Raw genomic sequence first — 13,635 nt, 5'->3', positions numbered from 1 at the left:
GTATAGTGAGGATTTATAAAGAGCAAGAAATCAGAGATGCTCTGTTCTGCGAAGGAATTCATTCCTTCTCCTTTCAGAGACTGAAATTTTGTGGCCTTTGCCCTGCCCAAAGACCTGGCAGATCACGCTGGTTTGAGATGAGTGATTTGTAAGGGAGCTGGTGGATCCTGCTGTCTCCACTGCACACAGCCCTGCAGTGAGTGCTTTGAACCAGACCCTGCTTGTAGCTCCTCATTTTAAGCACCTCGTTTTTCTTTCTCATGCTTGCCCCCATGCTGTCTCTGGGAGATAAACTGCACTACTTTTTCCATACCAGAAAACAGGAACAGTGTTGTTGCCATACATTTTCCCTCACAATAATCCAGCTGCTCACCTCTGTGGCATCCCACTGCTGTACCAGGATGTGACTCTGTCATGGACATTCTCACCCCTGTGCACACATACAGAAAGACGGCAAGCTGCACACTTTCTGCATGGATGCAGTGTGGGTGCATGTACCTGCAGAGATTCACAACATCATTCTGCTGAGGCCCTAAGCTGAGTGATGGGGATGGAGGAAGAAGAGGTTGCACAGATTCCAGTGCTCACTGTGGAGTATAGCTGCCCTTCCAGTAGGTAAACTGCACAATTCCCATACAGTCAGGCTGTGAACTGGGGCATCAGGTCAAGACTTGGCAGAGACCAACCAGCAAAACTGCAAAATGGAATGGATGGCAAAACTTGTGGCTTGAAGGCACCCACTGCTGTTGCACCAACCTGAGACAACGTGCACGTGCTACCTCCGTGTAAACAGCAAGACATGGCAATGGGCTCCCTTCAGCACAAAGCAAAATGCGAAGCGCTCATGAGCCATCCATCCCTTCCATGCCCCCCGAACTCAGCTGTGGCCTCAGCCTTCAGTCATGGAGCACTTGTTAGCTCTGAGGCATGGAATGAAGGACCAGGTCACGTCCCCACGGTGACGTGTGAGTTCCCGAGTCCCCTCATGCCACTCAAGTGATGGGCTGGCACTGTGTCACAGCGCTGGCGGATGGGATTGTACACCGAACACTGTGCTTCTGCCATCTCATTGGAGTGAATTACACAGCATCAGTGCAGGAACTTTTATTTTCTGAGAAACATGTATTTTGCTTCCCAGAGCCACACAACTTTACATGCATAGCAGCAGCTGCCGGAAGCCTACAGATCACAGAGCGCATTACTCCTTATGGTTTTGCTAACATGAGGTTAGCAGGTTGCCAAGCTGACAGACCCTGGAGACCGACTGTGTTCACCCCCATGAAACAAGGTAACACCAGCAATGGTGCTGAAAGCTTTCCACAGTCACCTGCTAACAGTCTCACCTGGGGGAGGAATCAGATGCCGTGTCCCCATTTCCCTCTCTGACATCCCTTTTGCACCTTTGAGTTCTCTCTTCACCCACTCCTTCACCACACCCCTCAACACGCCCCGTGTTCTTCCACATCCCTTCATCTCCTGCCACGCCATTTCCCTCTTGAACGAGACTGGGTTTTGGGGACGAGGAAAGAAAAAGGACACAGAGATAAGCAGAAGGTGACAGATAACCCCTTACATTATTTATTCTAAGAAAACAGATTATTTCTTTTGCATACATGAAGCCAGGAAAGGACAACAATTTATCACGGACATCACTCTGAGTGCCTCTGCGCTGCCTAGGGTGACTCTTGGCCTCTCACTGAAGCATTCCCGCACGTCGTGGATGGTCAGTTGGAAGATGTCCAGAATAGTGCTGAGGAAGCTACTCTGAGATGCATGGCAAGGCCTCCGTCGTGGTGTCCTTCTGCGTACATGCTAACCCTGGAAACCAAACTCCTTGTACTTGCTGGCCATGTCATTTCGGAACAGCTCCAGAGCCTTCTTCATGGCAGCCTGGGAATCGGCCCCAAAGTCTGCGGCATGTTTTTCAGCAATGACCTTGATAATGACTTCAGAAATGAACTGTGAGGAAGGAGAGAGAAAGAAAGAAAAAAAAAAAAAAAACAGAAGGGACTCTCAGGGTTTATTTTCAGAATATCCAGACTGAAAAATAGGTTGCAGAGCCTGGAAATATCTCCAGGCTAATTCAGTAGCCCTTCCAGCAGTCTCCAGAGAAACACTGTGGTCGAGCATGCAAGGAGCCTTGGCTGGGCAGAGGAGCTGGGCTCTGTTCCTAGCTCACTGATATACTCGGTGACCTTGAGTAGACTGTGGTCCTTCCCACTCTTTGTCTGCCCATCCACTAAGGCTGCAAATCCATGTCCTGCACTTGTAAAGCGCTTAGTTTCATGGGTTTTGGTCTCCAGCTCTTCCTCCAGGGCTTACTCTAAAATTGTACATCCCTTGTGTATGGCCACTGCCAATTCTTATGTAATGTCATTTCCCAGGCATGCAGGGACTGCATGGGCTGGTTTATTATTGTTAGGAGTGTCTCAGACAGCGTATAGTGTTTGGCATGGAAATCTAATGGAGATTCACAGGAGCTGAATCCTTCTGTGCCTCCTCTTGCCTGTGCACAGAGACCTTTGGCTTGAGAAAGTGCTAACTGAAGTCCAGTTAGACATCACTAAATAGAATCAGAGAATTTTTAATGTTGGAAAGACCTCTAAGATCACCTGGTCCAAACGTCAGCCCATCCCCACCATGCCCACTGACCATGTCCCTCAGTGCCACATCCACACGGCTCTGGAACACCTCCAGGGACTGTGACCCCACCACCTCCCCGGGCCGCCTGTGCCACTGCAGCACCGCTCTTTCGGTGAAGAAATTTTTCCTAATACCCAGCCTGAAATAGAAGTGCAATTCTCAATGTGTCTGTCTTGCACACATCTATCACATATCAGACACCAAGTTTCCCTGTCCTTTTCCATACCTCCAGATATTTGACTGGGATTTTGTGCTTCGTGGCATGGGTTTGAGCCAGGGGCTTCAGCTCTGACTCATGATTACCCTTCTGCTTCAGGATTTTGCCAAGCTGGGTGAGGACAGTAGCTCCATGTTTCTTCAGATCTTCAGAGCCCTTCATCTGATCAGGGGTCTTCAGGCCTTTGAACTTATCAAAGCGATCCAAAGTCTCAGGGTGGTCATGGAAAAGTCTGTGGACAGAAGCAGAGGGATGTGTGAGACATTAGGGAGCTGTCAGCCAGAGCAGAGCCAAGGTCCTGCTGATCTGGATGCATACGGACAGGAAAATATGTGATAACTTACATCGCTCCCCAAAGAAATCTCTTAGTAAAGCCTGCTTTCACTTGAGAACTCTGATCCTTTAGACTATTTCCAAATTGTCACCATTCACAATCAGTGCATTTAGCACGTATATAAGCCAAAAAAGCATCTGACCCTACTCTGAATCTGTGTTTTTCATCCTTCCTCTGGGAGGCTGTTCCACAACCTGATGACACTCTGTGTTCAGAAGTTTACTTCACCATCTGTTTTATCCAGGCTGCTTTTTATCATTAGCAACTGATAAAATACCTCTTGTCTTTGGAGTGCAGAAGCTCATGATGTACCTCCCTTTGAGTACTGTATCTACTTCAATCCTATGCTCTTACATGTCCTAACATTCACTCCGGCTGAGACAGAGACACTGCCATAACCACGTCCAGCCGGAGCAACAGAGCAGCCATCCTTATTTGTGAATAGCTCTGCTAACGCTTTGGCATCAGTACCCGGAGTTACGGCAACTGTATCAGGACAGAGATGGGAGCCAAGGCTGGTGGTGGCACTGGGAGGTGAATTTTTACATTAACCTGAAGGAAAAACAGAACCAAACAAAACCACCTATCTACACTGCCTCACTAAGGATCCATCCTCTACTTCCCCCAGCCTGTCACCCTGTCAGATACTGCAGACCCCAGGCTCTCACTAAGACCTTCTTCCCAGCCCATCTCTGCATTGACCAGTGCCATTCAGTGCTATATACAGATGCTCTGATTCCAAAGTGGAAATGAAATTGGGAAGGCTGGTATTGTCTCGTGCTTCCCCTCCACTGCACTTCCCAGGAGACAGGATGCTGACACCACTAGCAACCAGACTGTAAGGAAATTTCACTCTTTTCCTCGTCCAGAGCCGGGGTGAGAAGGGAGCATTGCCTGTCCTGGTGATTAGGAGCGGTCTGATAATTGGGTGTTGAGAGACGTCAGCTCCGTTGCTCAAGTATATTTGCGGGTATTATGCCCTTTGAAGGGCATAACCCAAGTCGCTGCAGCACCAGCAGGAGTAATGGCAGTATTTACATCCATTTCAAATCAAACATTCCTCCCATATAGGTGGCCATTAGGATGAGGGCCAGACTCTCCATTATAAGATGTAATTGTAGGTCAGGCTGCATTAACAAATACCTCAGCTGCATGGAAAACACAAGCTGTCTTGCAGCAAAAACATTCTGCAAACGAGTGACCAGGCTTTGCTGGCATCTGCTTTCAAAGGTCTCTCTTCGTGTCCTCCATGATGAGATATTCCCAAGACTCTTGAAAATTCTTTCAAGGAGTATTTTTTTGTTGTTGTTGTTTCCATTGGAAAACGTCCAGTTGGATCAATATTTTCTAAACGTATACCCTGATATGTTACCTACCTAAAAAGTCTTTACCGAGGCACAAGCAGGCACATTTCTAAACCGAGAGAAATCTGCTCCACTCCCTCTTCTTCTCTCCCTCAGAAACCCCCTGAAGGAATGAGAAATGATGTGGAAGAAGCTTTGAATGGGCCGTGGCTTTGCCCAGTGCTGTCGGCTTCTTGCTCTAGCTGTGCTTGAGATAGGAACCCCCAGATACCCACTGCTGTCCTGGGTGTCCGTACCCTCCTGGCACTGAGTGCTGAGTGCAGCCCGAGGGCACTCTCGAGAGGGTGTCCCTGTCTCCAGTCCTGCTGGTCCGTAAGGACAGGCAAAGACACTGTGCCATTTTCCACTCCAAAGCCCTGAGATCTGACACATGGAGTGGCAGAAGCACAGCCTCTCCACTTCTAACCCAGAAACCACAGCAATGGAAAACCACCACCCTACACCGAAACAAAACAGCCTGTTGAAACGCACGCGGCTGAGCCCCAGTACTCAGCATTCCGTGGTCTCTCACCCAAAGCTCTCAGCTCAGGACCGATGCTCGTTGCCTACCTCATCAGAACCTCGTGTCCATGGCCAGCAATGTCGGCCTCCACTTTTCCCCAGATGGTGAGGACTTGTTGCCACTCCTGGTCGCTGAGCCCCATGGTTCACCGGTGGCTGGGACAGATAGATAGGTCTCGAGTGCTGACTATGGCGGTTGCCTCTCCCCAGAGGGTGGCTGCAGAGCTCACCCGCGGGTTTTATAGCCCCTCCTCATAGACCTACACCTGTTAATCGTCAGCTGGACATCTTGCTCCCTTTCAGGCTTGACTAACTAATCAGCCTCTCTTTTTTTTTTCTAGGAAGCTATTTCGGGTCAGGTGCTATTGTGAGTGCCACTGATGGCATCATTTCTGCCTTTCGTATTGGACTGGCACATGTCCCACGCCAGACAGAAAGGGCATTGCCCAAACGCACTGCCAGGAGCCTGTCCTGGCTTCCCAAGGTCCCACTGACAGTGTCAAGCTGTGCAGCAGGAGATTCCAGAAGAGCACGTTCATCTGCAAGGCCACGCTGCCTGCCAAGGGACGGCTGGTGGCATCACTCTGCCCTCCTCACGCCTCTCCTTTCCCTGCACTGGGGTAAGGTCTTTCAAGCCATGTGTCAGCATCACAAAATCACAGAATCATAGGAGTTGAAAGGGACCTCTGAGGATCATCAAGTCTAACCCCTCTGCTAAAGCAGGTACCCTACAGTAAGTCAAGTAGGACAAGTCACCATAAGCCACCATGGGTGTGATTTGGGGGCACGTCCCAGCCTTTCTAAGGACTGGCAGCAGCCTGGCATGCCATCTTTAATTAATCCCTTCCAAGAGCTGAATGAGGGCAGATGAACCAAAGGGTTAAAGGGGATAGCTTGGGTAGGCAGGGTGGCCAAACAAGCTGAGGTGCTGGCTGGCATCCAAGCCCAAAGGTAGGGGAATTTCTCCCGCTGGGTTTAGCTATTGCCTGGTGGCCAAGCCAACCTGTGCTTCTCCCCCCTGTTCCATGTCCAAAATCTCTCCTCTTAAACACCTCAAAGCCAAGATTTCACCCTGATTTCTCAGTGCAGACAGCAGGGCACTATCAATTAGCCACGCTTGGCTAAACCGATGACTGATGTAGGAGCGCTTGGAGAGATCCCACCCTGCAGCCTCTCTCCTCGAGTCCTCCTCGTTGTAAACAGGGATTTGCACCATGCTTGGCTCCGCCTTGGGCAGGATCCTGAATGCTGACCTTACTGGTTTACATGCCCTTCAGACATGAGAGCGATGTGCTCCCAGTACACGAGGGGCTGCTCCTTGTACACCAAGCTCTGTCCTGTTCCCAAGCTGAAGCTGCTGCCTTAATATCTCCCTTTGACTTTGGTCGGCACTTCTCTCTCTGCAGCTTTACCCAAGGCTGAGAAGCCAACAGTGTCTGTCAACAGAGACTCATTAACAGCAGGCTGTTAGAGGGCTTAACGAGAATGTGGGTGTCCTCATTGCTTTTTCTACGGGTGAAGCGGCGATGGCCAGGGCGTGCTACCACCTAGTGGCCACGGGCGACAGAGCCAAGCAGAGCGGGGCACAGGCTGCACGGAGGGAGGACGCGCGGGGACAGCCCCGCGCCTTCGGGCCGCATTTCTTTCTCCTTAGAACATCGCTGTTGCAGAGAGAACGCAGCCCCGGTCTGTCAGATGGGAGCCCCGCAGCCCCGCGCTGCCGTGATTCCGAGCTGCGATGAAATGAGCACCTGAGGCAGAGGCACCGATGAATGCTAGTGTTCGATTTGTGGGTTTTGCTGTTGTCTTTTCTTTTTCTTTTTAAATACTTTCCGGCAGGAGGGAGAAAAGGATGCTCCAAAAACACCCAATTTTAACAAGCCAGAGCATCTTCTCTGTTTGCACTGCAGAACAGCTCAGCGAGGCGAACAGATTTTTTGGTCGTTCCCTTTTTTCCCTTTTCAATGAACCTTTTCCCCATGATGCAATTAAAAGAGCCCCACCAGGAGCAGGGGATGGCCGTGGCCCGGCCCTACTGTGGTGCCCACTGCTGTGCTGGGGGAGTGCCAAAAAAAGATGGGCGCGTTATGTAACTCCCAATTACATAATTAGCATTGCATAATGCTGAGGAAAAGGCCCTCTGCAGCCCAGCTTCGGTATCTATGGCATTTTGCTGATGTGTGGCTTCTGCTAGGAGATGGAGCCACACTTTGCTTTCAGCGCCTGTAGTTTGTGCTGTGCGGACGGACAGCCAGACAGGTGGGACACTGCACTCCCCTGTGGTGTTAGCTGGAGACAGCAGGGCAACAGTAAAGCCTACAGCCAGCAGCATTGCATTTTTTTCAGCTATGCCTCGCTTCAGTGTTTGCAGGATCAGAAGGCACTGCATGCACTGCATGGCTCCTGCCTCTTGCAGAAGACCTGTTGGGACAGGCCGGTGCTGCAAGCCCATCTCCTCTCCCCTCTCACCCTGAAGGTCTATTCTTAGCAGTGCTGCAGGCAGGGTTCCCACACACTGATGGATTTCAGCAGCTGGGAGGTGACCTCAGTGGCTGTTTGAAAGGAAGAGGGAGGATGAGGAGATGGCAGCACCAGGGGAATGTTTGATCTGTGGGTCACAGAGCTGTGCTATGCATGGAGCATCTTAGCATGGGATGCCATTAAATCAAAGGGAGCTCTGCTTTCATTCAGTACTCACAGAGGGATCTGGACAGGCTGGATCAATGGGCTGAGACCAATAGGATAAAGTTCAACAAGGTCAAGTGTTGGGTCCTGCACTCCAGTCACAACAACCCCATGCAGTGCTACAGGCTTGGGGCATGGCAGCTGGAAAGCTGTGTGGAGGAAAAGGTTCTGGAGGTATTATTGGTAGACAGCTGGCTGAAAATGATCCAGCAGTGTGCCCAGGTGGCCAAGAAGGCCAATGGCATCCTGGTTTGTATCAGCAATAGTGCAGCCAGCAGGAGCAGGGAGGTGACCGTCCCTCTGTACTCAGCTCTGGTGAGGCTGCAGCTCGAGTGCTGTGTTCAGTTCTGGGCCCCTCAGTGCCAGAAAGGCACTGAGGCTTTGGAACCTGAGGGTTAAACCTCATATTGCTGTAGTGATACCCAGGGATTTCTGCCCTACAAACCAGAATAATAAAGAGGAGAATTCCTCTAATTGCCACAGCGGGCCAGTGAGTAGCCCTCCAGATACCAGTGCTTAGCCAGAGGCTGCTGTGGTAGACTGGAAGGTGAGGCCAGCACAGCCTTCAAAGCTCACATCCCCCTATGTGTTACCATTCCCACACAAGGCACTCCCTCAAGGAATCAGATTTTTCCCTTCTATGAAGCAGCAGAAACTGCAGTAGTCCCCTATCCTGTAGTGCTTTCTGTGCATCAGCATTCTTACAGGGTATGCCAGAAACGGATCCCTATATAGAAAATTCTGGGCAAAAGATAAATGTTCTCTTCAAGCAGCTCAACACCGGGTGGCAGTGAACACCCTGAGCACAGCACTGGCGGCCCAGCTGCAGGAGCAGGGCATCAGGGCATCTCTGTGTTTGCAGGATCTTTTCCCTGTTATTATCATTCTTGCAGCTTTGCCTCCTCCTGATTCCATGGAAATCTGTTGACTTGTCAGCTCAAGGATCCACAGTGCCCATCAAGCACGCTGCACGCTGCAGCCCACAGCACGGCTGGCAGAGCTGGCAGCAGTGCTTTGTGCTGGGGATGCTCACCAGAGAGAGTCGGATGGATGTGGCACTGAGGACGTGGTCAGTGGGCACGGTGGGGATGGGCTGGTGGTTGGACCAGGTGATCTTAGTGGTCTTTTCCAACCTTAATGGTTCTCTGATTCTGTTGTCCTTCTTCAGTTAAGGTCTATTGAAATCACAGCGCTGGGACCAGAAGAGCGCACCCTGGCCCTTCAGAGCCACCTGCTCCCATAGGGAACCCCAGGCAGATGCAGTCAGACAACACTGTGAACATCTTAGCAGACACAACTGCTGCAGGCAGCCTGCTTTAACAAGGCTTCAGTTATGCAGACAGGAAACAACATCACCAGAAGCCATCGGAGGTGAGAAGAGGAAGAAGAAAGAGAAAGGCCAATGCACTCCTTGGCAGGAGCCTATTTACCAAACAGCTGGTGGATGTGTGCCTAATTTACACAAGGTAACAAAAATAAAGGCGCCTGCTGCGAGTACCAAGTTATCGTGTGTCGAGTGGGACAATTCCATAACGCACAATTACTTCCTACAGATTAGGGTAGAAATAATTAAACAGAAAGTTGTGCTCTGAGGCAGAGCTCCCCTGGCACCAAATTCAGGTCTATGTGGAGGCTCACGCTCTTAGATGCTCCCAGAGCCATTCCCCACACTTCAGACCGTGTTCCCCAGCAGCTCAGCCACCTGCTGTGCCCTTTGAAGTAATGTCTCAGAGTTTAATTTAAATCTTTATCCTCCTTCCTTACCTTTAGTATCTCCCTTCTTACCCATACAGATGTGGATTTTGCAAGTTCACATTCCGTTGTCTCTGCAGGAGCATCACTGGGAGGTTCTGCTGGGAGCTGTCCCTGTGCCTCTGTCCCACCCGGGCATGGATGAGGGACCTCCAGTTGCTTGCTGGCAGTGGCACCCCTATTTCAGGGAGCAGCCAAAGGGCCGGGGGGGCTTTGGGGCTGCCAGCAACCAGAGAGAAGTACCTTCAGCCTGAGGGAGGTTAACACCATCATTTTCTTTGTTTCTTCCCCCCCCCCACTCCCCCAGTCTGAACTCACAAGTGAACCAGAAGCCAAAATTTTGGACACCTCTGCTCAGGAGTGAAATTACAACAGCAGCGAATGCTTTTCATGTGCCTCAGTGAAGTATGAAACGTGCTCCTTCCTTTCTGTCTTTGCCCACACATGCATGTATTGGCTTCCCTCCGCCTCCGTCAGCTCATGACCTCAGGCAGCCAAGCAGCAAAAGAGCATTAACCCATATTTGCCCCAGACCTTCGCCGTCCCCTATAGCTGTGCAGCCTGCCATGCGTGGAGCTGCCCAGCGACACCCACATCAGGGGCGACACAGATGGTTTTGGGGCTGGGGGTTGGTGGCTTTGCACCACTGGACACTGCCCAAGGTCCAGTTGGGGAGAAAGCACTAAGTGACCCGGCCACGTGCTCACCCCCACGACATGGCTGCAATATCCCATTGCATGCTGGCTTAGAGACTGATAGGGAGAGGTTTCACAGTGATGGGCCCAGTGGGAGCCCATTAGGAGGGGTGTTTCATGAAGGCCCCCCACCCACACCTGCAGAACACAAACTGCAGAAGCACGTTGCCCGCTAGCAGCATATTCCCGTCACTTTACGCAGCCAAATAGTGACTTCTTGCCCACAAAAAATAATAATTCAAAGAAAACAATCTAATTACAGGATAAATATTTAGCTTGAAATGAGCAGACAGATATTCAAAACCATTTTCTGACATGACAAATGATCTGAAAGGAGCTGCGCCGTGGGCACTGTATGCTGTTCAAACGCAATTTAAAAATACATGGCGTGGTAGCAAAAATAGACATGACCCTGAGCACAAACATCACTGCTCAGACAAACATCTCCTGTAAAATGCCGTCGATGATTTGGGTGGCAGCCAGACCCGGGGACAGCACCACCACCTCCATGAGCACTGCTGCCATCAACTCATGCTGGCTTGCGGGCCTTGACATGAACGCCAGGCCTTGCTGAAGACTTAAGTGACACTCCCGTCCCCTTACTCACGTGGCCTGACCTTGGGCTCTTGGCACGCTGGACAAGACCCAAAATGTCTCCTGCTGCCTTTGCCGTGGCTAAGTTATGAGACGTGAGCCAGGTAGCGTGGGAAGAACAAGCTTTAAACCCTGAGGAATTCACATCAGAACTCACAGGAGTGAAGGGGTGCAACCAGACAGGGGTACTCCCCACATAGGGATCACGGTTATAGGCACAGCCTGGTGTGATTTAGGAAATATAATTCTCAGAAAGAGCGGTGCTGCAGTGGCACAGGCTGCACAGGGAGGTGGTGCAGTCACCGTCCCTGGAGGTGTTGCAGAGCCGTGTGGATGTGGCACTGAGGACATAGTCAGTGGGCACGGTGGGGATGGGCTGGTGGCAGGACCAGGTGATATTAGTGGTATTTTCCAACATTTCTGATTCTATGATTCTATGAAAAGGCCACAGGCAGAGCAGAAGAAAGGAGATTCATCCATCACCTCTGCTGTTCCCATGGCAAATTTCCTTGGATTTTCAGCAGGGATGCTCAGACTGGGATTAACTGATAGAGAACAGTGTAGCTCCAAGAGAACTACACAGTGGTGGAGAGGGAAGGGATGCATGTGAGCATCATTAAGAGAGAAACAAAACCCCTACGGTTTGCTAGGGAGGTACACACAAGAGTCTGGCTGTCCTCCAGACTTTGTTTTCCAGCCCCTTGGCCCCACGGTGCCCTTAAGGATGCTGGTGCTCTGCCCCCTCCCTGCCTTTGGGACCTCTCAGCCCTTGGGACCTTCAACATCTCACATCTGCCCAAGGAGACCCAAGCACAGACCTGCCGTGCACCTGCCCAGGTCCACAGCCCTGCAGGGACAGCCCTGCCGTGGGATGTCCCCATGGAGCACCAAGTGGTTCTTCTCCCCCCAGGCAGCTCTGTGCCTCTCCCCTGCCTGAACCTGGCCGAAGGGGTGCGCCGATGGGGAACAGCAAAGGCCCAGAGGTTTTCTGCGTGGTGGAGGTTTCCCAGCCTCTGGGAGGATGGGAGCATCCTTGGCAAAGAGCAGAGGACGGCAGCACGAGGCTGTGTTGGCAGTGATGTAAACACGTGGGGGCTGCCGTTGTCGAAGGGCTCCATGAAATCAGTGATTTCCGAGCGGAGTTCAGTCGGAGAGCGCTGGGGCTATAAAAAGCAAAGTGACTTTGCGTTTCGATGCTTCCTCCCGAGACACGCAAAAGTGATTTGTGATTCAAAAGATGAGGAATTTATCATCAAAAAGAGCTGGGACAGAGCTCGGTGTTTACACGTGGAAGACAGGCACCGAGAGCAGATATATTTATACCCACCCATTAATAAAAGAAGCCAAGTCAACCATACCTTTGTGCTAAAGTTAGAGTGCGGCACTCAGCATGTCCTTAAAAAGGCAAGAAAGTTTCTGCAAACTGGGACAGCTGCTGGGGGTGCTGGCTCTGCACGGCTCCCAGCATGGATGCGTTGCTGCAGCAAAGCAGCCAAAGGCTGTGAAGCTCCTGCTCTGCTGCTGCTGCTGCAGGGAGAGAAACGGGAGCACGCAAAAAGCTGGAGGAACAGCAGCGCTCAACTGTAGGGGCTTTGGCCATAGGGTGAAGGCAGAGCAGCCAGGCCAGCGGGCGAGTCACCACAAACAAGGTCAGCGGTAGGGCCAGCCAGCATGAGTCACTGGAAGCTCCCGGCTTGAGATGTGACATTTAGAAATGCTTCAGCCATAACTCACTGCGAGTCCCACAGCCCACACAGAAGGCTGGAGTTTTCCAGCCTCAAGACCCAAACGCCAGGGTGTGTTACAGCCCTAGGAAAGCCAGATCTTTGCTCCTTGTAAGGTACTTCTAGAAAGCAACCAATTGCCCTTCTTTGGGGCGAATAAGCAGACGAGCTCTGGCAGTCTCATCTCCCTCGCTCCTGCCACCTCCAGCCCCAGCCGCTCCAGCTCAGCCCCAGCTGCAGGAGCCAATACCATGCAACGCAGCCATGCTCATAGGGACGTTAACATTGAGAACAACAAATGCATCTTGCCTGGACCAAAGTTAAAGGCCATCAGAAGAATGCCCAGGCCATGACCCTGAAGCCAAGATGGTCGATTGGAGGCCAGCTGTAAACTCCAAGCAAAAGTCACCCCGCTGCTGCCCTGGGAACTGAGGCTTCTCCCTGGGCATCAGCACCTGCCCACCAGATCACCAGGCCAGGGGCAGTTGCATGGTGCAGGACCTCCTGCTCCACAGCCACTGGGTCAGCACTGAGACACTTCCATCCCAACCGTCTCTGCTCCCAGTGGACCATTCTTTCCCTTGGTCAGCTTGCTAAAGAATCATCAACTTCCTCGGACAAGCTTTATTTCTAGCAAGCCTACTTTGAGCAAAGCAGGAAGGCTACTGCATTGAGAGCACCACTTTTTACATGGTCTGACAGTGATCGGACCAGGGGAAATGGCTTTTAAGTAAAAGAAGGGAGATTTGGGTCAGATGTTAGGGAGAAATTCTCTCCTCAGAGGGCAGTGAGGTGCTGGCACAGAATGCTCAGAGAAGCTGTGGTGCCCCATCCCTAGAGGTTCAAGGCCAGGTTGGATGGGGCCCTGGGCAGCCTGAGCTGCTGGGTGGCAGCCCTGCCCACAGCATGGGGTGGGGCTGGGTGGGCTGTGAGGTCCCTTCCAAATTGAGCTGTTCTGTGATTCTTCGACTGCTTGAAGGGCTTAACAGCCACGTCCAAGAGCAGCCATTTTACCCACATGCCTTGAAATGAAGGCTGAGCCCCGTGCTGCCTTTTCACTTTCTGAGCACCCCACTGCCTCGTGCTTCGGTCCCAGCGCTGCAGGGCTTCATCTCCAGACGTCTCC

At 51.6% G+C, this 13,635-nt stretch overlaps 1 protein-coding gene across 2 annotated transcripts; it reads right to left on the bottom strand.

The window, feature by feature from the left end:
* Positions 1–1,555: 1,555 nt before the first annotated feature.
* Positions 1,556–5,274, bottom strand: MB (myoglobin). 2 transcript variants are annotated; one of them, NM_001167752.3, is made up of 3 exons: positions 5,108–5,274; positions 2,870–3,092; positions 1,556–1,959 (listed from the first exon to the last, which is right to left on the bottom strand). In NM_001167752.3, the coding sequence occupies exons 1-3, from the start codon at positions 5,200–5,202 to the stop codon at positions 1,813–1,815; spliced, it is 465 nt and encodes a 154-aa protein (NP_001161224.1). In that variant the 5' UTR covers positions 5,203–5,274; the 3' UTR covers positions 1,556–1,812. The 2 variants fall into 2 exon arrangements, with proteins under 2 accessions (NP_001161224.1, XP_046794981.1); XM_046939025.1 differs by lacking the exon at positions 5,108–5,274 and adding an exon at positions 3,342–4,143.
* Between the last annotated feature and the right edge of the window lie 8,361 nt (positions 5,275–13,635).

The sequence above is a fragment of the Gallus gallus genome, chromosome 1 (assembly GCF_016699485.2).
Source record: "Gallus gallus isolate bGalGal1 chromosome 1, bGalGal1.mat.broiler.GRCg7b, whole genome shotgun sequence".
NCBI lineage: Eukaryota > Metazoa > Chordata > Aves > Galliformes > Phasianidae > Gallus > Gallus gallus.
Note: the sequence above shows the minus strand (reverse complement) of the source record. Positions and strands in the feature narration are given on the sequence as shown.